This window comes from Petromyzon marinus, chromosome 6, assembly GCF_048934315.1.
Source record: "Petromyzon marinus isolate PM22_M1 ecotype Great Lakes invasive population chromosome 6, UKy_Petmar_22M1.pri1.0, whole genome shotgun sequence".
Classification (NCBI taxonomy): domain Eukaryota; kingdom Metazoa; phylum Chordata; class Hyperoartia; order Petromyzontiformes; family Petromyzontidae; genus Petromyzon; species Petromyzon marinus.
The window spans coordinates 15,522,635-15,547,392 of record NC_133672.1 but is presented as its reverse complement, the minus strand read 5'-3'; the positions used below and the strand labels follow the sequence as shown (position 1 = coordinate 15,547,392).

Here is a 24,758-nt window from a genome sequence, read left to right as displayed (position 1 = left end):
AAAAAACTTCCACACAAACACACAACTGTGTTTTAAATGTGGCACAGACTGTAAATCAGCCCAACCTATGTGAACACAAAAGATAAATTAATCACATTTATGTGTCCACAACTCAGGGTTATAAAGCCACTTTTGGACACGTGGAAATAAACTGTGGCACTCCTGTGGAGCGGCGCCCTGGCAGGGTGTCTGGTCGCTGCGTGCCTGGAACGACTTGGTCATAGCCCAAGGTATGCTCACAGGCATCATTAAAACTCCACCACCATTACAAACCCATTCCTATGCACTTTATTACAGCAATGGCACGTGGCAAACCAGGGTCCCTTTCACCAGAATAGAAATCCTGATTTGTTTACTTTGAAACTTGTTTTCTTTATAAATGTTAATGCAACTGATAATTGGAAGTTTATGTATTTTATTTTGACCTTTTCATGTAATGTAATTTTCCCTTCTCCTTTAGTTACAAAAACAAAACATTCCATGAAATTGGGAGCGAGCCGTTCATTGTGCTCTATTGAGACCATGAAAAAATATATTATGGTACATTTCGGCCACAGCCAAAAAGTTTTTATCGGAATGTGTAATCAGCTTTTTCATTCCAAGTCAAAATAATTTGGCAAACTCTTTTTCTCCACACTTGGGTTACACTTTGATATTTAGTTTCAAGAACTTACCAACTTGTGCACACATAACAGTATATCTATTATGCATAATGAATTCAGTGCTTATATACCATTCCTACCTAGCTAAATCAAACACATGCAAAACTACTCACAAATACCATGCAAACATGCCAATATTTAAAATACAGTGTGATAATTTACCGAAGCCATGAAATAGAACCTAAGAGTCTTGTGAAAGCAAGTGTTGACTATAAGGTTGTTCATTTAAACATACCTTATTTTAGATATTCTTGGTTCTTTCGGTAAAGTCACGTAGAAGGGAAACAATAAAATAATAACAAATTTTCTTGCTGTGGTTTTCACACCTGATGATGATTGCTTGTGTTGCAGTCGAAACGTCGTGATATTTTTATTGTTTTATATTTTTATTATTATATTGTTTCCCTTCTACGTGACTTTACCGAAAGAACCAAGAATATGAATCCCTGCAATCACGAAAGCTTTACATCAAAATTCTTTTAGATATTACATTTATATAAAGAAAATATTCCCACGGACCACCGAGCTGTGACAATGTTAGAAATATCAAGTGCAAATTCTGCCAGTTAAAAATTAGTGTCGTTAGCACTTCAGGTACCTTACATAAGATCACACTAGAGGGGGTTCACAAGTTCAACCAGGTTCTCATAATTTATCCCAAAAACCCCTAAGATAATATCACTTTGAATTACAAAATACAAATTAAAATAATATTTTTTCACAATGTGTTCATATCTCACCACTGTAAGCGATACACATTAAAACCAGCCAAGCCATTCCATGTAATTATAGTAAATAATGAAAGGGTGTATTTGAAGGCAGACCCTGTATAAGGTTTAGCTAATGAGCAGATGTATTAGCATCACCAGGGCAACAGCACCCATTTGTAATGCAATGCGCACCCCATGCTATTTCACGTAGAACATCTACTGCTAAGCTGTATAAAGAGAACAACACTACGGTTAATACGTGCATGCTATTCGGCCATGTTTGCCCACATCATGATTGAAGTATCTAATTCATGGTTTATAAGCACTGGCATCATCTCTCTACCCGCACCTCCGATTAGCACGGTTGGCTACATACCATGCAAAAGAAGTTAAACATACGTGCATACCCATTTGGGAAATTCACACAACAATAATCAGTATGACATTTTCAAAATAAAATATTGGTTCGGATAAAATTGTTTTCAGCATGTAATATGCATTAAATATTTATGTACAACTCATATGGCACAACTCTGGGCCAAATTTAGTTGCCAACATCCATGACCATCCCTTGCCTTCCATAACATTTGCACACACATACCATACTGTACTCGCTCATACAATTACAATTCAGATCTATAAAATGTCTCAATGTGATCACATCTCAATATACGGTTCAAGGCGAGGGGCATGCGTACAGAGATAATTTTGAAGATTTTGGGGTTTTTTTGGCGGGGGAGGAGGAAGTGAAGAATAGTGGACTCCTGGACAAGGAAAGAAAGATGACAGTTCGGTAAAGGTGTTCATATAATAATGTATAGTGTGAGGAACAATCATATACAATTACACTTTCAGACGTACACAGGTCTATATAAACACACCTGGGTCTGCATCATGGCTCTCTCCACTCTGCGTGTGCTCATTTTCTCAAGCTTTGTGCGAAGCATAAGCGCTGTCACCTGGATAGGCCAGAACTTGGGCTGCGACAATATTAACTGCAGACAGAGGAGAACAAGGCAAAAATTAGTTAAAATACAATGCTCTGCAACACCACCACTCAACACATCAGGAATGCTGGAAAGAATATGCATCTCTTCTGAAACACAAAACAGAAACACAAAACAATATCCATGAGTGTTGATGGAAAGTGTGGTGCTATACTAGAAGCAGAGGCTTGATTATCAAATCAGCCTGAAGCTACTTAAACACTAATTACAAAACACTGCAGGAGTAATGCTGTATACCGATACTACAAAACAAGAGAGAGGAGACAAAATGCCAGTTTAAAGTGAACAATTGAGCCCAACAAGGTCAGTCCTCAGCTTTTCCCAGAAGCTCTCTGCTACATGGGATCCAACCTTGGGGTCAGCAAAGCTAACAAGGCCCTATATAAGTACTCTTTGTGGCTTTGTACACATTTTAGCTGGCTCCGTCACCCTCATTTAACAGCCAAGCATTCTCCAGCAAGTGGGTTTGAGCGCCCAGGGATGTTTTGGAAATATGCCCAAGCATACAATGCGTTTTGAAGTCAAGACTTTCAAGACCTAATCTGACCCATATATTTTTTTGTATGGGTCTTTGTCAGGAATTATAAAGGTCAGCTATAAACATGCATGAGCTAATGATTTTCTATAAAAGCTTTCTTCAGACCGTTCAATGCAATGAAGGTTCTTTTTTTTATTTTTTCAAAACTGCAAAAGTTGACAGTTGGACTTGGTTTTCACACCAGTGCCATTTGCCAGATTTCTGTTTTTACAAATTTGTGAGGGCATTTGTGAATATAAAACAGGAGCCATGGCAAACTTCCAGTGATGCATTATGGCAAGTACTCAAAACTGTACAAGCATACATATTGTAGTCACGTTTAATTATAGTTTATGATAGTTTTGGCTTCTGCTGATATAAAACACTTGATAACAGTGCAAACACATTTCACTAAATATTTTTTTAGAACCCCAAATGATGCAAATTACAAAAAAAAACACATTGTTCAAACAGAATAAACTTGCTAAACTCTACCATGCTTTTAAGTGAAGCTATTAGTTTTATCCTGTGCAGATATTGCGGCCATTAGTCATGCATGTGACAACCATCTAACCAGCCTGCAGAATCAGGACCCCACGTGTAGGCTGGAAAGATGCCTGCACACGGGCATAACAGCCAAGTCCCAGGATTCCGCACAGGCAACCCTGCCTGAATTTCAGCCACCACTGGTACAGTGAGGGAAAAAAAGTATTTGATCCCCTGCTGATTTTGTACGTTTGCCAACTGACAAAGAAATGATCAGTCTATAATTTTAATGGTAGGTTTATTGAAGAGTGAGAGACAGAATAACAACAAAATCCAGAAAAACGCATGTCAAAAATGTTATAAATTGATTTGCATTTTAATGAGGGAAATAAGTATTTGACCCCTCTGCAAAACATGACTTAGTCATGATTCCGCCCACACAGCTTAAAAGACGTGGTCCATGCTTGGCAGTGTTCACTCAAGCGCTGTCTTCTGGACAGTCCTGTTTCTTCACCTGAAGAAGGCTACTTGTGTTGTGGCCGAAACGTCGTGAGAACTTTATTTTATGTTTTATTTTTATTATTTTATTTCCATTCTACGTGACTTTACCGAAAGAACCAAGAAGATGAATCCCTGCAGTCACGAAAGCTTTAAATCGAAAAAAATACGACTTAGTACTTGGTGGCAAAACCCTTGTTGGCAACACAGAGGTCAGACGTTTCTTGTAGTTGGCCACCAGGTTTGCACACATCTCAGGAGGGATTTTGTCCCACTCCTCTTTGCAGATCTTCTCCAAGTCATTAAGGTTTCGAGGCTGACGTTTGGCAACTCGAACCTTCAGCTCCCTCCACAGATTTTATATGGAATTATGGTCTGGAGACCGGCTAGGCCACTCCAGGACCTTAATGTGCTTCTTCTTGAGCCACTCCTTTGTTGCCTTGGCCGCGTGTTTTGGGTCATTGTCATGCTGAAATACCCATCCACGACCCATTTTCAATGCCCTGGCTGAGGGAAGGAGGTTCTCACACAAGATATGACGGTACATGGCCCCGTCCATCGTCCCTTTGATGCGGTGAAGTTGTCCTGTCCCCTTAGCAGAAAAACACCCCCAAAGCATAATGTTTCCACCTCCATGTTTGACGGTGGGGATGGTGTTCTTGGGGTCATAGGCAGCATTCCTCCTCCTCCGAACACGGCGAGCTGAGTTGATGCCAAAGAGCTCCAATTTGGTCTCATGTGACCACAACACTTTCACCCAGTTGTCCTCTGAATCATTCAGATGTTCATTGGCAAACTTCAGACGGGCATGTATATGTGCTTTCTTGAGCAGGGGGACCTTGTGGGCGCTGCAGGATTTCAGTCCTTCACGGCGTAGTGTTACCAATTGTTTTCTTGGTGACTATGGTCCCAGCTGCCTTGAGATAATTGACAAGATCCTCCCGTGTAGTTCTGGGCTGATTCCGCACCGTTCTCATGATCATTGCAACTCCACGAGGTGAGATCTTGCATGGAGCCCCAGGCCGAGGGAGATTGACAGTTCTTTTGTGTTTCTTCCATTTGCGAATAATCGCACCAACTGTTGTCACTTTCTCACCAAGCTGCTTGGCAATGGTCTTGTAGCCCATTCCAGCCTTGTGTAGGTCTACAATCTTGTCCCTGGCATCCTTGGAGGGCTCTTTGGTCTTGGCCATGGTGGAGAGTTTGGAATCTGATTGATTGATTGCTTCTGTGGACAGGTGTCTTTTATACAGGTAACAAGCTGAGATTAGGAGCACTCCCTTTAAGAGTGTGCTCCTAATCTCAGCTCGTTACCTGTATAAAAGACACCTGGGACCCATAAATCTTTCTGATTGAGAGGGGGTCAAATACTTATTTCCCTCATTAAAATGCAAATCAATTTATAAAATTTTTGACATGCGTTTTTCTGGATTTTGTTGTTGTTATTGTCTCTCACTGTTCTAATAAACCTACCATTCAAATTATAGAATGATCACTTCTTTGTCAGTGGGCAAACGTACAAAATCAGCAGGGGATCAAATACTTTTTTCCCTCACTGTATATGGAGAGCAGCCGTACGCACTACAGTGCTACTGCACCCAAAACAAGATCAACATTCCAGGCAAGCATATGGAGGTACGTCCTTGCCCTTTATATGCGGTGGGCATGTAACGATATACCAGTTTTGCAATGTATTCAACAGATGCATTTCATATTTAGTCTATAATCGCGTGTGGAACTATGCTCTCCCTAAAACAGCACGTTTTGCAAGCTACCACAACTGATGGGCACACCACATCCAAATGCAAAGTAACAAAATAACCATTATAGGAGTAACATCCTGGGTTTCCAAAACCAAAAAGAAGCTGGCTCCTGGGTGCAGAAGATAACACATGCTCTGGATTATGCCATTATGACCAACATAAGCAGGACAACAGGAAGGCAACACTAAATAGAAGCAAATAAACACTGCCGCATGTTCCAATAGCATAATTTGAATTTCTATGGATAGAATGTGATATCACTTCGACGGTTACAAAGTACACTTTAGATTCAGTATACAATGAAGCAGCTACTGTGCTATTCGGTTATTTATTGTTTTAGTTAATGAACCTTAAAAGATTAATAAACTATACCAAAACTGAACGCAATGCTACACAGGATTACGAAAGTTACGATACAGGTGAATTATACCGACTATAATCACCCAGGAATGTCTGTCCTTAACGCTCGTGACGTCACTCCACATTGACCAGCCCCCCTCATTAATATTCATGAGTAGGTGACGTCCTCCAAATGGACACGCCCCCACCCCTCCTCATTAATAATCATGAGCAGGTGACGTCCTCCAAATGGACACCACCCCCCCATTATTACCAACTATAATGAGGCAAAAATGTCTGTGTGCAACGCCCGTGACGTCACTCCACGTCAACCAGCCCCCCTCAATAATCATGAACAGGTTACGTCCTCCACATGGACCCCCCCTAATGAATAATCATGAGCAGGTGACGTCACTCCACATAGAACAGCCCCCCTCATTAATAATCATGAGGTGATGTCCTCCTAATGGACCCCCCCACCATTCATAATAATTAGCAACTGATGTCACTCCACATGGGGGGGCCGAGGCGCCTCCTCCCCCCTCCTCAGCGTCAACTTACAACCCTAAATACAAAGGCAGAACCCTCACGTCACGCGATCTCCGTAATGCTATTGAGACATCAAAGTAAAAAGGACGTCATGATGAACAAGGGATTATAACCTTCAAATTAAATAGGTCTGTGTCACCGCGCCCTTTTCATTTGCAAGTTTCAGATTTACTGCAATACACTCGTCCTTGGACAGGATAAAGGCCAGTATTATAAGTCTGCTGCCACCTTGAGGAAATGTAACTCGCAGCATTTTACCTAATCTGTAATTATAATAATGGCTTCAAATAAATTGACATCTGAACAAGTACAAATAAAAAAATGGCAACTTTTAAAATCATAAACGACTTTTTTTTATATATATACTGCTGAAGTGGAATTATTTTAAGATGGTATATTGGTTTCCACTGCTCTAAAATAAGCAGTGACAAGTGGGAGTGCTGCCAAAGTTACACAGTGTAACAAAACATTTTTTGTTCCTGGGTAGTGTTATTTCCTAATTGCTTATGCCTAAAAAGTATAGAAAATGGCTATTATTCCCCACAAACTTTTCTTTTGTGACCAGGACAGTGATATTTTGAAATTTACCTATTTTCCAGAACATTCCAGAGAGATTCAGTGCTGAGTAAACTTAGAGTAACTTCTAGAACATTCTATAACTTTCCAGTAATATAAATAGTATAAATACAGGGGCCTTAAGCCCACCAGTTCATCATCTTGGTTCTTTCGGTAAAGTCACGTAGAATGAGAATAAAATAATATAATAAAAATTATCACGACGTTTCGGCCACAACACAAGTAGCCTTCTTCAGGTGCTTCAATGAGCGCTGATAAGATTCGCAGCGTCTTCACGCCTCTCACCGAGCTTAAAAGACGCTGCGAATCTTAGCAGTGCTCATTGAAGCACCTGAAGAAGGCTACTTGTGTTGTGGCCAAAACGTCGTGAGAATTTTTATTTTTATTATATTTTATTCTCACTCTACGTGACTTTACCGAAAGAACCAAGAAGATGAATCCTTGCAGTCACGAAAGCTTTAAATCGAAATTTATTTGCCTCTACGGGGAGGGATTCCACACAACCTTAAGATCTTTCAACAGACTCTGTGACAAGGCTCAATTAATCGAGTCTCTCACCTTTCTGAAGAGATGCCGCGACTCTAAGGTAATACCAACCGATTAATGGCTCCCTCAACTATTTCAATGCTAAATTATCTGGCTTTGATATGTAAACTCCTTTGTCAAGGCGTCTTCACGCCTCTCACCGAGCTTAAAAGACGCTACCAATCTTAGCAGCGCTCATTGAAGCACCTGAAGAAGGCTACTTGTGTTGTGGCCGAAACGTCGTGAGAATTTTTATTTTATTATTTTATTCTCATTCTATGTGATTTTACCGAAAGAACCAAGAAGATGAATCCTTGCAGTCACGAAAGCTTTAAATCGAAATCCCACCAGTTCAGTTTAGTTCCAGCTGTCTAAGTGGATACATATCTGCATTTTTCTGAGATGGCATCAAGAGGCTGCAAGCATCCAGCAGACGCATTTTGCTATGTCTGCGGCCAAAAACTACTCTGTGCAAGCACCTGCTAAGATGTGCAAGGCCTACAAGGCATATTTCGGCATGCCTGTCGGGAATCAAGACAAACCCTGGGCACCTCATTTCACCTGCGAATGCAAAAAAACTCTGGAAGGTAAGATGGACAATTGTTGCTCGGAATTTTCTGTTATAAAATTTGTTACAATTTTTTTAATTGTAAAAGTTTTAAATTTTTAAATGTTTTACAATTTTCAGTGTTATTGAAAAAATATATCATATATGAAAAATGTTGCGAGAATCTCTTACACATTAGTCATGGGTGAAATAAATGTATTTTTGTAGGATGGTACAGAGGGGAAAGAGCCATGAAGTTCGCTATCCCAAGAATTTGACAGGAACCCACTGACCACTTCCAAACGTCAGACTGGCAAGAATGCACCTATCACGTATCCGGACCTTCCTTCATCTATCACCCCGGTGCCACAATGCCATGAACTCCCCGTACCCACTCCTCCGGAGAGAGAGCAGCCATCTTTAGAAGAGAGCAGCAAGTCAGAGAGCAAGGAAGACATTGTAGATCCAGATGACAATTTAAGAGGTGGAGCTGAGGAGAGAAACCCATACTACCCCAACCAAAAATACCTCAACGACTTGATCAGATATCTTGGTCTCACCAAGTCCAATGCTGAGCTTTTGACGTCGCAAACAGTGGAATTTGTTGGATGAAAGTGTGCAAGTCACAGATCAGAGGAAGCGTCACCAACCTTTTTGCAGCTTCTTCACCCGTCAAGATGGGCTCTGCTTCTGCCACAATGTTACCAGTCTGTTCGAGGCAATCGGAATCGCCTGTAACCAGAATGAGTGGCGCCTCTTCATTGACAGCTCATCCAGGAGCCTCAAAGCCGTGCTGCTCCATAATAGTAACAAGTACCCGTCTCTTCCCCTGGCTCACTCGGTGCACCTCAAAGAGGATTACAACAGCATGAAGACCTTGCTGAAAGCCTTGAAGTATTTTGAGTATGGCTGGGAGGTCATCGGAGACTTCAAAATGGTGGCATTCCTGATGGGTCTCCAAGGCGGTTTTACCAAATTTCCCTGCTATCTTTGCCTTTGGGACAGCAGGGATATCAAGGCGCACTACCACAGGCGGGCCTGGCCACAGCGGACCGAGTTCTCTGTGGGGAAGAACAACGTCAAGTGGGAGCCACTGGTGGACCCCCGGAAGGTGCTGATGCCACCACTGCACATCAAATTGGGCCTTATGAAACAATTTGTCAGAGCTGTAGATAAGGAGTCGGCAGCCTTCAAGTACCTTCAAGACTTCTTCCCTAAGCTGTCTGAGGCAAAGATCAAAGCCGGTGTCTTCGTCGGACCACAGATAAAGAAGATGCTAGAGTGCAATGAATTCCCCAAGAAGCTCACAAGTAAGGAGATAGCAGCTTGGGACAGCTGTGTCGCAGTGGTTTGTGGCTTCCTGGGCAATCACAAGGTCGAAAACTATGTGGACCTGGTTGAGACTGGTGAAAAACTACGGCACAATGGGCTGTAGGATGTCCCTCAAAGTCCATATCCATGATGCTCATCTTGATAAATTCAAGGCGAACATGGGAGCGTACTCGGAGGAGCAAGGCGAGTGCTTCCACCTGGATATACTGGACTTTGAACGCCGCTACCAAGGACAGTATAACGAGAACATGATGGGAGACTACATTTGGGGGCTGATTCGTGAAAGTGATTTATAGTATAATCATAAATCTCCAAAAACTACTCACTTCTAAATCTTTTTTAGTCATTATTGAATTACTTTACTATAAATACATGTTAATTTTAATTCATGTTGTATTTTTACTGTATGTGAACGAAAAGACACAAATTAGCCCGTTTTCTCATTGAAAATAAGTAAATTTCAAAATATCACCGTCCTGGTCACAAAAGCAAAGTGTATGGGGAATGATAGCCATTTTCTATACTTTTTAGGCATAAGCAATAACGAAATAACACTTATTACCCAGGAACAAAAATTGTGTTAGGTAGTGTTATCAAGTTCTCTATGAACGACACAAGGTTCTACACATGAACAATTAAACCACGTGTTCAAGAATCTCCATGGATGAAAAATTGCAAGGCTTATGCTGTCATCTGTAATGTGAAATGATGGCATGTCTACTCGGAAAAGACGAGAAAATGTTTTTGCAATTGACGTTATCGTATGCTTCAAAATTATCTCATTACAATCTTGTGACTTTAAACAATCTTTTCATATACTATGCGTTTTGTTCCAGTAGGAAGCAAGCAGAAGCAGTACAAAAGATCCCTTAAAGGAAAGTTTACTTTTATTTACACAAAGATGCTTCGGTAACAAATCAGATGAAATTCCAGGTATACTTGGCCAGGAAGCAAGCGGACCATTGTATAACTGAGCTTGGCAGCAAAGTACAGAATGTACTTTTCCAGGTTGGAACCGCCTGTGTCTGAATAAATGCCAAACGTTCTTGGACAAGTGTTGATTTATATTTGGTTTTGCGTTCAAGGATTTCTGCAGGCAGACGCAGAGCCACCCAGACAGTGAGATCATGATTCGTTGAGTAAATCGCAGATTAAAATTTTTCAAAAAGACATTTTAGGTAATAATAGAAAAATTAACCATTAAAAACAATTACAACTTAGTTTATAAACAAATCATTCTACTTTCATCAAATTTATTACAAGATATATATTCATTGCAATCAAATATAACCAAGGGCCTGACAGAATTTTTTTTTACTATTTTTATTTTACCAGGTAAGGCCCACTAAGCTATATAACTGTTTTCAGAAGCAACTTTGGCCACAAATGATAGCTCAACAAAGTGGCTTATCAGGTGAAAATTTAGAGCAAATTCGGAAAATGCATGTTTCTAAATGTGGAGAGAAAAACCGGAGGACCCGGAGAAAAATCCATACGACCATAGGGAGAACATGAAAACTCCAAATATTTCGACGTCAGGGTTGGGATCGAACCAACAACCTCCTGTATACCAGTTAGCATCATGCCACCGTGGCACCACTAAACAAATTATGTAAAAATAAAACTGGCTACTAAATAAAATCCGAGAAAGTTTAGTGTTGCGCCACAGACAAATGCACTGCTGACAGGCACATAGGAGTCAAGATAAACAACCTGTCCCATACCTTTTTCTTTTTAATACAGCACACAACCATTCTGCTAATGAGTTACCAAAGCAAACACTAATGGGCTAGTGAAAACACTTTGGCTGCTTTACCCACAGAAAGCAACCACAATCCTTTTTCTTGTGCACTGAAACGATATCAACCATTGACATGAACAAATTATGGAGTGTTCAGAAATAATTAACAGTGTGGAGGGGGTCCAGAGATTCAGACAGTGAGTCACTATTAACGATGCCTCAAGTCTCACCTTACGCCTTGAGTATTTAACAGTGGAAACATAAATGAATTTTCCAGTCTAGACATATTGACTTCCTGGATTCTTTTTTTTATATTTCCACTCTTAAGAAAATCATGTTGTAAATTAGATAAATAAATACTATTTAAATCAATACCAACACGTTTCGTTTGTTTTGAAAAACAAACTCGCAGTACTCTCTTTATAGTGAAAACAAATAAGCACACGCAACCACATTACGCATGGGAACAGAGATGTACTCACGGACACATACGTAGACACACATGCGCGCACACACACGGGGAGGCATACGAGATAGACAAACCAGGCAGGACAGCCAGCGCTCCTTGGCTGCTGTCCCCAGGCTCAGGAATTCAGACAGCAACGTGAACAAAAGAACATCTCAGGTCTAAGAAAGCAAGACGGGACAGGAAAAGAAGACAGATTAAAGCATAGCTCAAACTTAAGGTAAAAAAAATATCATAACACTTCCTTTTTAAGCATGAGACTAGTTTTTTTAACCAAGCCTTCTGGATTCCTTCCAGGAGATTCTAATGAAAGTATTTACATTGCAGGATGAACTCCATTAACAGAATGCCAGCTGCCTGTTTTGTGGTTTTTGAAAGGTTTTATTTTAATCAACTCGGTGTTATGCAGTAATTATGACCGACTTAAAATACGTAAACTTCTGGTATCGATTTAACAGGCTTAGAAAAGCTCAGATGCGTGACGAGACATGTCATTCAGGATACCGATGCAAGACCTCCAAGAACGCCGTTGAAAAACTCTGAAGATTATGTCGTGAGGTAACTGTGGAAAGACTTCAGCAGGAGATTTTCTTAAAAAAAAAGGAAATATTTAGGAGAAAATTATGCATAATCAGTGCATAGAAGGAAAAAAATGCAAATGTTATTCGAGGAAGACTTACCACAGCAAATGCAGAAATTTCCTCTGTTGTTAGCCGATGTACAGGACTGTTCTTCTGTAAATCCGTGCTGCCAAGAATGTTACATAATACATCTATGAGTCATCATAAAAAATATACTCGAACTCAAAACCGAGTAAGTAGTTAAACAGTCTTTTAGTAGGCACTACGGCTGAAGACTCAAATGCAATGTGCCTTACATTTACAGTGGCAAAAAATGGTCTTGATTAATCGTCAATGGTGTTGGTTTGACTTCACAAGGAAGCCTAGTTTTGAAATAACCAAGGTTTAATGGTTCAGATAAAAGGGGCTTGCAATACTGCCTTAGATTCACTTAACAATCCTCCAACAGAAGCATAATTGAATTCTTATAACTAAATAGCACAAGTCTGGTTCGGACTTCAAGGCACACAAAAAACTCGCAGGGGAAATGGAAAAGCAAAAAAAACTAAGGTAAATTTTGGAAATTCTTTACATCTTTTCTCATGACTCCATCATTGTTCGACTGTCAAGAAAAGTTAATGCTGAAAAGCTGAACTCTGGCAAGTTCGATTTATGCTAGTATATGTACACACATGGCAGTGGCCTCACAAACGCCAAGGATCAGCAATTCCCTTATGTGTAGTTACTGTCACACTTGCCGTTGGTACACGACACATGATGCTTCCTGCTCAAGTTGCTGCAAGTCATTAAAGGAATATTTCAGCACTAGCAATACCTTAGCTCACGCAAAGTATCAGGTGTAAATTATAGTTGTATTATGCTGCAGTAAAAAGCGTGGATTAAATCGAGCAATGCATCCATTCTACTGAAATACAAATTAACAGCCAGTTTCAGCAAGTCTTCTAATTTACCCAATCATCTTTGTTGGACTCTATGTGCATCATTGCAAAGCATATGCTTTTCAACATCATGAAAGGCCAGCTGGCACATAGTATATATACAAAACAAAAGGACCTTGTCAAATTGTGACTCTACTGCCAAGTTAACGAGAGATGTAGAGTTATGCTCAGGAAGTTGGGCCCGAAGCCATGTGCCCAACACCCTCTTTACCCATGAGACGAGCTCACCTACACATGTGAGGCAGCAAAGGCATGAGAGAGGGAGCATAGGTGTCAGCTGTCAAACCCATTAGAGAGAGCTCACCGAATAGGCAGAGCCATACGCCACGGCCCTCTCTTGCTATTTTAACAAGTGCCCTTTACAGTACTGGAAGCTGGCCATCGTCAGGGTAGGCATAATCATGATACTTTTCAAAACCGAGTCCATTATAAAGTGACCTCTCCCAAGCCTTGGTGCCACAAGATAGTTGTACCGGGGATTGCTACCATTACCTTCGGTGGCCATTAATGTGTCAGTTGCAGTTAATCGCCAGTTATTTATAATGTTTAAAACTTTAACATGTATATTTGGAAGTGTTATTTTGAGGCTGACTGTTTCTCGTTTAACCTACGAGTGTAAAATGTGCACAATTTTCTGAGTGGATTGAAACACATATTTTACGCTTACATATACTTGAAATAAAAGTTAATCAAATGTTGTGACCCCCCCCTGTTTTGACCACCACAAGTTTAATTAAACACTATGCTTAATTAACGTGTACCATGTGGAGAACAGACCTGAGCATGCTGTAAGCAGGACTAGCTGTGTTCCCAATATGCAATCACCAAAAATGCTACAATTGTCAACAGGTATGAGATTGCTACTTGTCTTGACTGGCATAAAGATAGAGAGATCCAGAAGCAGAACAAGACACTGCAATATGCAATAAAGGACTACACAATTCTACTGAATTATGCAATACCTCTTTTCATGGTAAATGTCACCTTGTGTGTGGTTCTGTCAATCCTACTTCTAAACAGGATCCCACAGGGTTCAGAGGCCCTTACCTTGCTTTAATCCAAAGCCTAGTGCAAAATACAGTGCCTATACTTTGCATACCATTGTTTACTATCAACAGCACAATCATGTTATGCTAAATCGGTATATTCTGCGTGTTTATATCAAGCTAAAGAAGCAAAAAATGGCACATATAGATGTACCACCCAAATGGGGTTTTGATCAAAGGCAGTTTCAATAAATGCAAATGAAATCGTAACTTGCTCATTTACAATGCGGTGCAACCATACAGCATGTAATGAAAACAAATTAAGAAGCAATCATGCCTATTCATGCAAAATCTTGCTTCAGTTATTAAATAACATCTTGATTTTATTGCCTCTTCCAGATTGGTATTAAAATTGTCTCTTTACGATTCAGCACGCACACATACAAGTTGCTTTTATCCAAGGCAGTATTTTACGTGCCGAATGGATACAAAAAGTTATTTTCAGCATTGACTTTTCTTCCCGCTCATTTCTCTCGCTAAACCTTCCTCCTGGGAAACTGCAGTAAAGACCAATTGTGCAGAAACTGCTGTGTTCCACTAAAGAACCTCCAAATCATAAACAAACAAAAAATGTTGGACAAAACATCAGCTCTAAAGAAAACAAATCCTTCAGATGTTGTGCCATTTTAAATGTTGATATGTACTTTGTGATTTTAAAACAATTTTAAAGCCAACATTGAAAAGTAAGAAGTGTCAATGCCGCTAAAAAGGCATTCCGTGAGAGCCTCACCATACACCCAGAACCACAGCCAACTCCTCAGCGCACAGCTCAGGCATGTGCACCTCCTCCGGATGGGCGAGCTTCACCTTGTTCAGTAGAAGGTCGTCACCCAGCTGAACATCCTGTCCACGCACAACACAGCCCGAGCAGTACCGTGAGAACATGCTGTCATCACCATAACCATCATCGTTATTATGAGCAATCCACAACATAGGTCCAAGTTGCAACCACTCACCAGAACATATAATGCATAACGAAATTCAAGTTTGGGAGTAAATGCACTTTATATGTGGCTGAAACAAACTTTTATATATATAAACTAACACTACAACATTTATATTAAAGCATGCTTTGAATAGTTAAAACGTATCTGTTATTTTATTTCATTTGCACACATCGATGGACAAAACACACACATTGAAATGTAAAAGGAAAGTATGAGAAGGTACATGAAGTAGTTTGTGCATAATAACTTACCGCTAAAATGCTACCCCTCTTGGTGAAGTGCATCAAAATGTGACTTATAATAAAATGCACATGATGGAGCATGTAGAGAACCTTGGGCATGTGCTGTGATGGAGTCGGGCTGGGGCTCAGCACACTCGGTGGAAGAGGGTTGTCCTCCCTCTTCACCTCCACGATGAGCTGGGCCACATCTGTCTGCTGAAATTGGGTGCGTTTTCCTAGGGCACCTGCACCAGGGAGGCAGAGGAAATCCAAGCACTTCAATGCACCTCATGTCAAGGAACATCACTTTTTATATTCAGGGACTCCTCTACTTACGAACATTCGACTTACAAACTTTCAGAGATACGAACAAACCTGTCCATATGTCCAGTTGGAGCTGTTCACATTGATATTGCCTGCTCCAAGTTGATTTATGAAGAGAGAGCAACTCTGCAGACATCTCTTGGTACGTTTTTCATGAGAGTAGAGAGGAAATATTATATTATTTGGGTCTTTCGGTAAAGTCACGTAGATAGAAAAAATAACGTCGTGATATTTTTATTATTTTTTATTCACTTTCTTTTTTAAATAATTCAAATTATTTTGTTATTACTTTTTCTAAGTGACTTTACCAAAAGACCCAAAGAATATGATTTCCTTCAGTCACGAAAGCTTTAAGTCAAGATATAGTAGAGAGGAAACACAAGCACCAAAGGAAATTAGCATCTACATCTGCAGAACATGAAGAACCAGTGGCATCTACAGGAGATGATACAACTGTTAAAACCATTCACCGTGTTTAGTGTACATGCCATAGAGCATTTTTGGAATCGACAGGAGTAAAGTTGGACTTATGATCAAATCGACTTATGAACATTCCTCTGGAACATAACTCGTTCGTAAGTAGAGGAGTCCCTGTAATTGTATTAATATGCACAAACTAAGTTCTAGTGGCTCGTTGTAATAAACAACTTCTTTTCAACACTGTTCCAATTGTACTATTCATCATAAATATTGTGTATCTTTTCATGAGAAATAGGTTATCATATGACCCTCATATTTTTCAGTTAGGTATTGACTAAAGCAACAGCTGTAAAACAGTTTGTAGCCATAGCAGGTAATACAACTTTACCGATCAAGTTGATAGCCAAGCCAGCCATTTTCTGTGCTGCTGAGAAGCCCTCCTTGGCACGCTTGTAGTCGTAATAAAAGAGAAAGGTGTATGCAGCCTCCAGGTGGAACTGTATTGCCAGATGCCGACATTCCTCTGAGGTCTGCAACTCCTCTTCCTTACCCACTATACAAAAACAAGGAAGATCAATACACCCCAACCTCAATACAACGCATCTGCATTTAAAATAACCTAGTCTCTAAATTATACGACATTTTTTTGTATGTTTCCTTTCTACGAAGTGAGAACCCACTGAGATCTAAAATCAGTTTTTTTAAAGGGTAACTTGGGTCATAAGTAGCAATCGAAATAATACAAGCCTAACATCCAATGATAAATAATAACGCTGACAGCATAACAGGCAGTAATGCAGTTGTACAAAACATTAAATAGTTTTGGAAAATAAATTGGGGGAAAAAGTTAATTCAGGCTCAGTGTGCATTTATAAATAGGATACTTGGGTTCCTTTATATCTCTTATAAAGTCCCTCAACATATTTATGATTCTCAAATATTATTATTGTAGTTTAAACTTACCAAAGTTTAACTGGATTCCATATAAAGAGCTAAATGGCAACTTCTAATAAAAGTTGACACGTTACCACTGCATCACAAACCTAATTTTAAAAGAGACAAAGCAAAAATATAACTTGGGAATGAATGGTCCCCAGAGGAGGTCATGACAAAAGATAGCTCATGCTTGTGCAGACTTGCCTTGCTCAATGCAGCTCTGAGCAGCCGCGTAGAGAATGGGAGAACGGTCACCAAGCAAATTCTGGTGCACATTGAGGCAGCGAAGTGTCCACCAGGGCGCCATCTGGAAAATGAACGATTGTCATTGTCCACATTCATGCAATTTTATCAAATAGTGGTATGTGTAGACAATAAAAAATCATGTGTATGGGTACAAAGCAAAGTATTCATTAACCTTGAAGTGCTCCAGTCTGGCCTGACATGTCACCAGGATGGTTCTTGCCAGGAGAAGTAGGAAAGGGTAGGCCACCAGGTCATACACAGGTTCCCCATTCACCTGCAGTGCTGACAGTGTGGCTTCTGTGAATTTCTGAAACAGTCATTCGATCCATGGATTAGAGGTCATACGTTAAACAAGATAAATATCATGCACTGAACTGCAAATGATTAGATTTAAGTGTACATGTGTTCATACCTGAATGCCACATTTGTCCACAGCAGCAGGGAATATATCCGCTGGGATGATATCAACCGGAGGTCCTACCCAGTTAGACTGCACAAAGAGCTGCAGACATGCCACTGCACTGAAGAATACTACACTCTGCCTGAAATAAGAATGCATCAGTAAATGATTAAAACCAAATCTTTAATTATTTTAAAATTAATGAACCCAATGGGAATAATTAACATTTACGTGTAAAGACTATATATGTATGAGATATGTATGAGATATGAGAACAAAATGTTCCACCAATGTGCACTTTGTTTGAAAAGTGGGGAAAAAATAACTGTGACATTTGTAAATGAAACTTACTTGTGAATGTCATCATCCTGATCATTTTCAAAGTAGCTGCCTATGAGTTGTTCAAAGTAAACATCCAGCGTGGCATAATCTGCATATGGGGCCTGCCCATCTGCTAGGACCCGCTGCACCAGGGGGTCATGCAGCACAGCCTCAAAGTTGCCCTCCAAGAGATATTCAGCAAGGTGCTCCACCTCTGCAGGAACACAGAGGCCTTGGTCAACAATAAAAGGGAGTTTAACGTAAACGATACATTTGTCTCGTAAAATGTTTCGTGACACCTCAATTTTATTTTTAAAAATAAGCATTTTAAAAGAGTCCAGTAATGTGTAAACATTGTGACGTGTTCACATTAAATGGCAATATCCATTGCCATTTAAAACTAAAAATGTACATACTACAACTGGAAAAAACAGTCGGGAGTAGATTAACAGGCTGCAGGAAGTCTTATATTAATGCAACACACTGAAACATAGATACATTCTAATTACAAAAGAGAAATGCAAAATCATTTTCCAAAAATTTGATTATTCCTGACATGGAACAATGTATCTCTTTCGTTTCCTAAAATTATATTAAGTACATAGAGTTGCTCCATGAGTTTCTAGGCAGTGCTGTATAAAGGATGAGTTCCAATAACATTACAAACATTTAGTGTGACAAATTGAGCAATATCATTTTCAGAATTTCTATTACACCGAGAGGATTGAGTAAACACTTCACGATAGTAAACGTATATCTAGTTTAATACGACACTCAATGAGATAATACAAAATGGGAAACAATGCGATAATATAATAAATGCAATATTACATGGTCTCTTAGTATGAATACATCCTTAATTAAATCAAATTCTATAAATGCCCTTCAATTCAGATCATTTATATATTTTTTACATCCGTGTAAATGAAATACTGTAATACAATTATTTATTTTGCCATCTGCAATGCAGTAAATAGAATGCACGTAGAAGCATGTGAAATATAAAATTCCTTGTACTCGATTCCACTTCAAGATTTAGCAATAAAAACTGCTGTAAGTTCATGAAAAACTAAAAACCATTAGGTTCAAGTTGTCCATTATCATGAAAGATGTTTCAAAAACTGGTGAGCGAATTACAGCAGCCTGGATCAGACTGCCACCTAGTGGCGAGTTCAGGTTTAGCATGACATAATACAATCAGCAGCAGAAGGGGCAATGGGTTTTGACAAGGGCCATTAACTCGGTATTGCGTCTCCACAATCGTGTATCTACTGCAGATAATGCACGGGTACGCGATGTCATATCTGTGAATTTATCATGAAAATGAAATTGCTTAACCAAAGCTTGATTTATTTTGGAAAGAAAAATATGACTACATTTTCATCGTCTCCTGTAATTATTATATTATAGAACTGCAACTTCTTTGGGGGTTTGGAGTCTTAGATTATATTTGCCACAGTAATGTAATACTTTCGTAACACTGTACACCATAGCATCAACATTTAAACGTGAAGTGTTTGGTCAACCCAAACGTGCATATATATTTGTAGATATGTTAAACATGAAATACACTTTAATATGAAGCTTCTTCTCCAAACACCATGTGAAGACGTCAGCTCGGGTGCTAGTTGAATCGGAGAATATATTAATCATAACCAACTCCGGACTGGAAAATGTGGTTTAGTCGTCAACAGAAAATAGACAAATGTTAAGCTCATAGATGTAATAAGAATTTAAAGAGGTGGCACAATATGGCTTCTTATACGCTGAGTAAACCAACGACCCGATCCTCGGTAAATAAGCAATCGAACAGAACCATCTCGGGGATCAGGACCAGACGACAGCTTCCACAATAACTCAAGTATGGGTCGAAAGTAGGTGCAGAAACGGGGCATGTTATTCTCCTCGTGAAAAGCTGCCGTCAGTCTCATCATTCACACATGTCGGGGATTGAGAGGATGTTTAAATATAGAGTCTGATGGAAAGAATGGAATCACAGGGTTGAAGAGAGGTTGGGGGAAAAGGGCACGGAGAAAGATGGAGAGAGATGGAGAGCAAAATCGGGAAATCATGGGGTGGGGAGAGGTATGGAAAGAGACATGGAGGGGAAAAAAAGGAACGGAGAGATGGACGGATAGAAGGGGTGAAGAGGCATTGAGAGATATAGAGATGGATGAAGGCAGGGAGGGAAGGAGGAGGGATGGAGCGATGGGAAGAGGAGAATGCAAGGCACAGCGAGATGAAGACTGACGAGGCCGGTGCTCCCCGGGCCGTTCGCCAGGGGTCCTCGCCTCGCCGCTCCGCGCACCGTGCGCAGCGGCAACGCGACTCTGCTCATTAATGACACGAAACGTTACTTAACACCAAACCCCACACACGCACGATCTACTCACGGCAAACACACACACACACATGCCACGTTAGAAACCGAACGCGGCGCGTATTGCCAGCTCTGCTGTCCACCCCCCAACACATCAAGAACGCTGCCAATGACCCGTTCATTCATCCCAACGGCTCCGATTCCCAGGGACTCGGAAGACTCCCCCCGATCCCCGTCACCTCTTTGCGTGGGGACGGAACGTCCAAGCTCCCCCCCCCCCCCCCGACACCAGGTACAGACCCCGAGGCGCCACGGGGGGCTTAAACACCCCGGGCTCCTGGACCCCAACACACGTACTCCCGAGGCCTGACACCTGACACCCGTCACGGCCGACACGTGGTTGGTCACCGCTGTCTGCTCCATGCCGATGCATGACCCAGACCCCGAGTTTATCCCTGACCTTGAACCCGACCTCGGCAGCGACCCCGGCAGTGCTCGGCTCGCGTGGAGCCGCTGCAGCCCGAGGAGAGTGGAGGAAGCCGATCGGTGTAAGCGGCGTCGAGTTTTGCAACGTGGAAGACCCCCGGGTGCCGATGGTGGTAATGGTGATAGTGACGGCGGTGATGGTAATGATGGTGTGGATGTTTGTGATAGCGATGATGCCGATGGAGGGTGAGACGCTGATGATTGATGATGTGTGAGTGATGATGTGTGAGTGATGTCGAGATAGGAGCGCACGCACCTGCCAGGTGACCGTGACGGGAGACGATGGCAAGGACGCCGAGTGGTGGTTGGTGGTGGTGATCAAGTTGAATATAAAGATGCAGTCGACGTGTCTCGCACCCCACGGTGTTACGCGATGAAACGGACGACGACAATACTTGAAACGATGTTGATTATGTTAATAATTTCTGCTGCAGGTTACGAAGCGGACCCAGCGCGTCGCCTGTAGCGTTACGCGACCAAGTTGGTAAATGAGTCAGGCGACGCGCGTCATATAAGTTGATGATGGTGATGATGAGGAGGAGGACGATGTTGGTCACCATGTGCGGGGGGGGGCGGGATGATAATGCCGCTGCTACCGATGACGCTGACGAACATCGCACCACAAACCACGTTACGAGACCAAGTTTGTAATGAAGCCGGTGGTGACGTTGCTCAAGAAGTTGATTCTTACGACGCTGACGATATGTGCGCCGATGATGACATTGCTGCTGCTGCCGATGACTGATGATGTTAATACGGATGATTTCGACGACAACGACGACGACAGTGTGTGTGATCAACTCCCCACCTGCCGAGACCTCTGCTCCCGCCGGGAGCCGCCACGGGCCGCCGCTTGACCGCATCGCCGACTCCGCCGCCGCCTCCGCCGCCGCGCTCTGTCCGCCTTCACGGCCACCCCAAGCGGCCAACAACACCCCGGGCTGCTGTAGCGCGGCGCCGAGAGGAGCTTGAGGAGGAGGAGGAGGAAGAGAAGAACGAGACGAGGATGATGATGATGATGTCGAGACGTGAGAGAGGAGAGAAGGGGGGCACAAGTGCTCGCCCTAGCGCACGGCTGGCGACAGGCGCCGCGAAGCCATAATGCGGCATGTGCGCGCGCGCGCGCGCGGCATTGTGGGGCCGGGTTAACCCCTTCCGCCGCCCCCCCCACCCCCTCAGCAGCAGTGCCCAGTGTGAGAACGGCCACCACGCAGCGTGCACAGTCTGTTCCACATGTCTTGTGACCCCCCCCCCTCACCAGCAGCGTGCACAGGCTGCTCCACATGTCTTGTGACCCCTCACCACCCCCAGCCCCTCACCAGCAGTGCCCAGTGTCAGACTGTCACCAAGCAACGTGCACAGGCTGCTCCACATGTCTTGTGACCCCCCCCCCTCACCAGCAGTGCCCAGTGTGAGAACGGTTGACCCAGCAACGTGCACAGGCTGTTCCACATGTCTTGTGACCCCCCACCCCCAGCCCCTCAGCAGCAGTGCCCAGTGTCTGACTGTCACCAAGCAACGTGCACAGGCTGTTCCACATGTCTTGTGACCCCCCCCCCCCCCGCCACCAATGCAGAGCTTGTCAACCCCATATGGTTTACCTGTATTCTTGTACAGGGAAATTTAGTTTTCAGGTCTTTACGGCGTACGGACGTTTCAATACGGGCACGAAAAATGTTGTTTGTCTATTTGTCCATAAAACAGAGTTTTTGGGTTAGATCGCGTAAATATATAAATGTGTCGTTAAACCCGCCACCACCCGACACAGCCAATTAGTAAGGTTTGTCACGTAGCGTAGTGTAATAGCACCGGCTGGTGACCATCAGCGGCAACTGTGGTGGACAAACAGTACACACGCCGGTGGGCATAGACACGGCTGCGTGTCGGCAGGGCGGAGGAACTGGGACAAGGATCATGTAGGGCCCTATCTGGAACCCCCTGGAACCTGCTAGTGGTTCATATTCTTTGGTTCTTTCGGTAAAGTCACGTAGACAGAAAAATAAAAATAATGAAGTGAATAAAATGAAAATAATACAAATAATAAAAATGCTGACACTTGGGCTACGCCCATTTTAAACCTTGACAAAAAGCTTGTCTTTAGAGGCTAACTCCCTTTTCCTGATGACGACCGCTTGTGTTGCGATCGAAACGTCGTGCTTTTTAATGTTTTCATTTTTTATTCACTTTATTATTTTTCTATCTACGTGACTTTACCGAAAGAACCAAAGAATATGAATTCCTGCAGTCACGAACGTTTTAAGTCAACATTTAACCTGCTCGTGGGTTCTAGAAGGGAGTCTCCGAACTCACTGAGACTATACTCGTACAGCACATCGGTGTGTTGGAGAGCAAAACCACAACGTTTGTTTTTGTTTCTCCCTTATGATGATGGGACTTTGTAGGATTAACGTTGATACTTACAAGGGCATGGGGTGACCAATAAGGTCTGAACTGATCTCTAATAAGGTAGGCACTCTGCCGCACTCATTGACAGGTATGCCAATTAATTGATACCTATAGCATGTGTTTTTTCTCTCCCCACCCACTAAACCCACATTTGCATATTCATTTATGTTTTAAACGAACCTTACGTTAAAAATGTTACGTTTTAGATAATTAAATGGGGGGGGGGGGGTCACAAAACATCTGCCCCACCCTATATACAATGAGGGAAAAAAGTATTTCATCCCCTGCTGATTTTGTACGTTTGCCCACTGACAAAGACATTATCAGTCTATAATTTTAATGGTAGGTTTATTTGAACAGTGAGAGGCAGAATAACAACAACAAAATCCAGAAAAACGCATGTCATAAGTATTTGACCCCCTCTCAATCAGAAAGATTTCTGGCTCCCAGGTGTCTTTTATACAGGTAACGAGCTGAGATTAGGAGCACACTCTCAAAGGGAGTGCTCCTAATCTCAGCTTGTTACCTGTATAAAAGACACCTGTCTACAGAAGCAATCAATCAATTAGATTCCAAACTCTCCACCATGGCCAAGACCAAAGAGCTCTCCAAGGATGTCAGGAACAAGATTGTAGACCTACACAAGGCTGGAATGGGCTACAAGACCATTGCCAAGCAGCTTGGCGAGAAGGTGACAACAGTTGGTGCGATTATTCGCAAATGGAAGAAACACAAAAGAACTGTCAATCTCCCTCGGCCTGGGGCTCCATGCAAGATCTCACCTCGTGGAGTTGCAATGATCATGAGAACGGTGAGGAATCAGCCCAGAACTACACGGGAGGATCTTGTCAATGATCTCAAGGCAGCTGGGACCATAATCACCAAGAAAACAATTGGTAACACACTACGCCGTGAAGGACTGAAATCCTGCAGCGCCCGCAAGGTTCCCCTGCTCAAGAAAGCACATATACATGTCCCTCTGAAGTTTGGCAATGAACATCTGAATGATTCAGATGACAACTGGGTGAAAGTGTTGTGGTCAGATGAGACTAAAATGGAGCTCTTTGGCATCAACTCAACTCGCCGTGTTTGGAGGAGGAGGAATGCTGCCTATGACCCTAAGAACACCATCCCCATCGTCAAACATGGAGGTGGAAACATTATGCTTTGGGGGTGTTTTTTCTGCTAAGGGGACAGGACAACTTCACCGCATCAAAGGGACGATGGACGGGGCCATGTACCGTCAAATCTTGGGTGAGAACCTCCTTCCCTCAGCCAGAGCATTGAAAATGGTTCGTGGATGGGTATTTCAGCATGACAATGACCCAGAACACACGGCCAAGGCAACACAGGAGTGGCTCAAGAAGAAGCACATTAAGGTCCTGGAGTAGCCTTGCCAGTCTCCAGACCTTAATCCCATAGAAAATCTGTGGAGGGAGCTGAAGGTT

General features: G+C 42.1%; 1 protein-coding gene across 1 annotated transcript in view; it reads right to left on the bottom strand.

The window, feature by feature from the left end:
- The window catches only part of TTC27 (tetratricopeptide repeat domain 27), a 34,131-nt gene extending 12,099 nt beyond the window's left edge, over nucleotides 1-22,032 (bottom strand). The window contains exons 1-10 of the mRNA XM_032947716.2: nucleotides 21,713-22,032; nucleotides 18,129-18,312; nucleotides 17,790-17,919; nucleotides 17,550-17,684; nucleotides 17,336-17,438; nucleotides 16,584-16,748; nucleotides 15,563-15,696; nucleotides 15,014-15,126; nucleotides 12,399-12,465; nucleotides 2,254-2,367 (exon numbers count right to left, since the gene is read on the bottom strand). Coding sequence (XP_032803607.2) covers nucleotides 2,254-2,367; nucleotides 12,399-12,465; nucleotides 15,014-15,126; nucleotides 15,563-15,696; nucleotides 16,584-16,748; nucleotides 17,336-17,438; nucleotides 17,550-17,684; nucleotides 17,790-17,919; nucleotides 18,129-18,312; nucleotides 21,713-21,767 — 1,200 coding nt within the window. The 5' untranslated portion in view covers nucleotides 21,768-22,032. The remainder of the gene's footprint in view (nucleotides 1-2,253; nucleotides 2,368-12,398; nucleotides 12,466-15,013; nucleotides 15,127-15,562; nucleotides 15,697-16,583; nucleotides 16,749-17,335; nucleotides 17,439-17,549; nucleotides 17,685-17,789; nucleotides 17,920-18,128; nucleotides 18,313-21,712) is intronic.
- Between the last annotated feature and the right edge of the window lie 2,726 nt (nucleotides 22,033-24,758).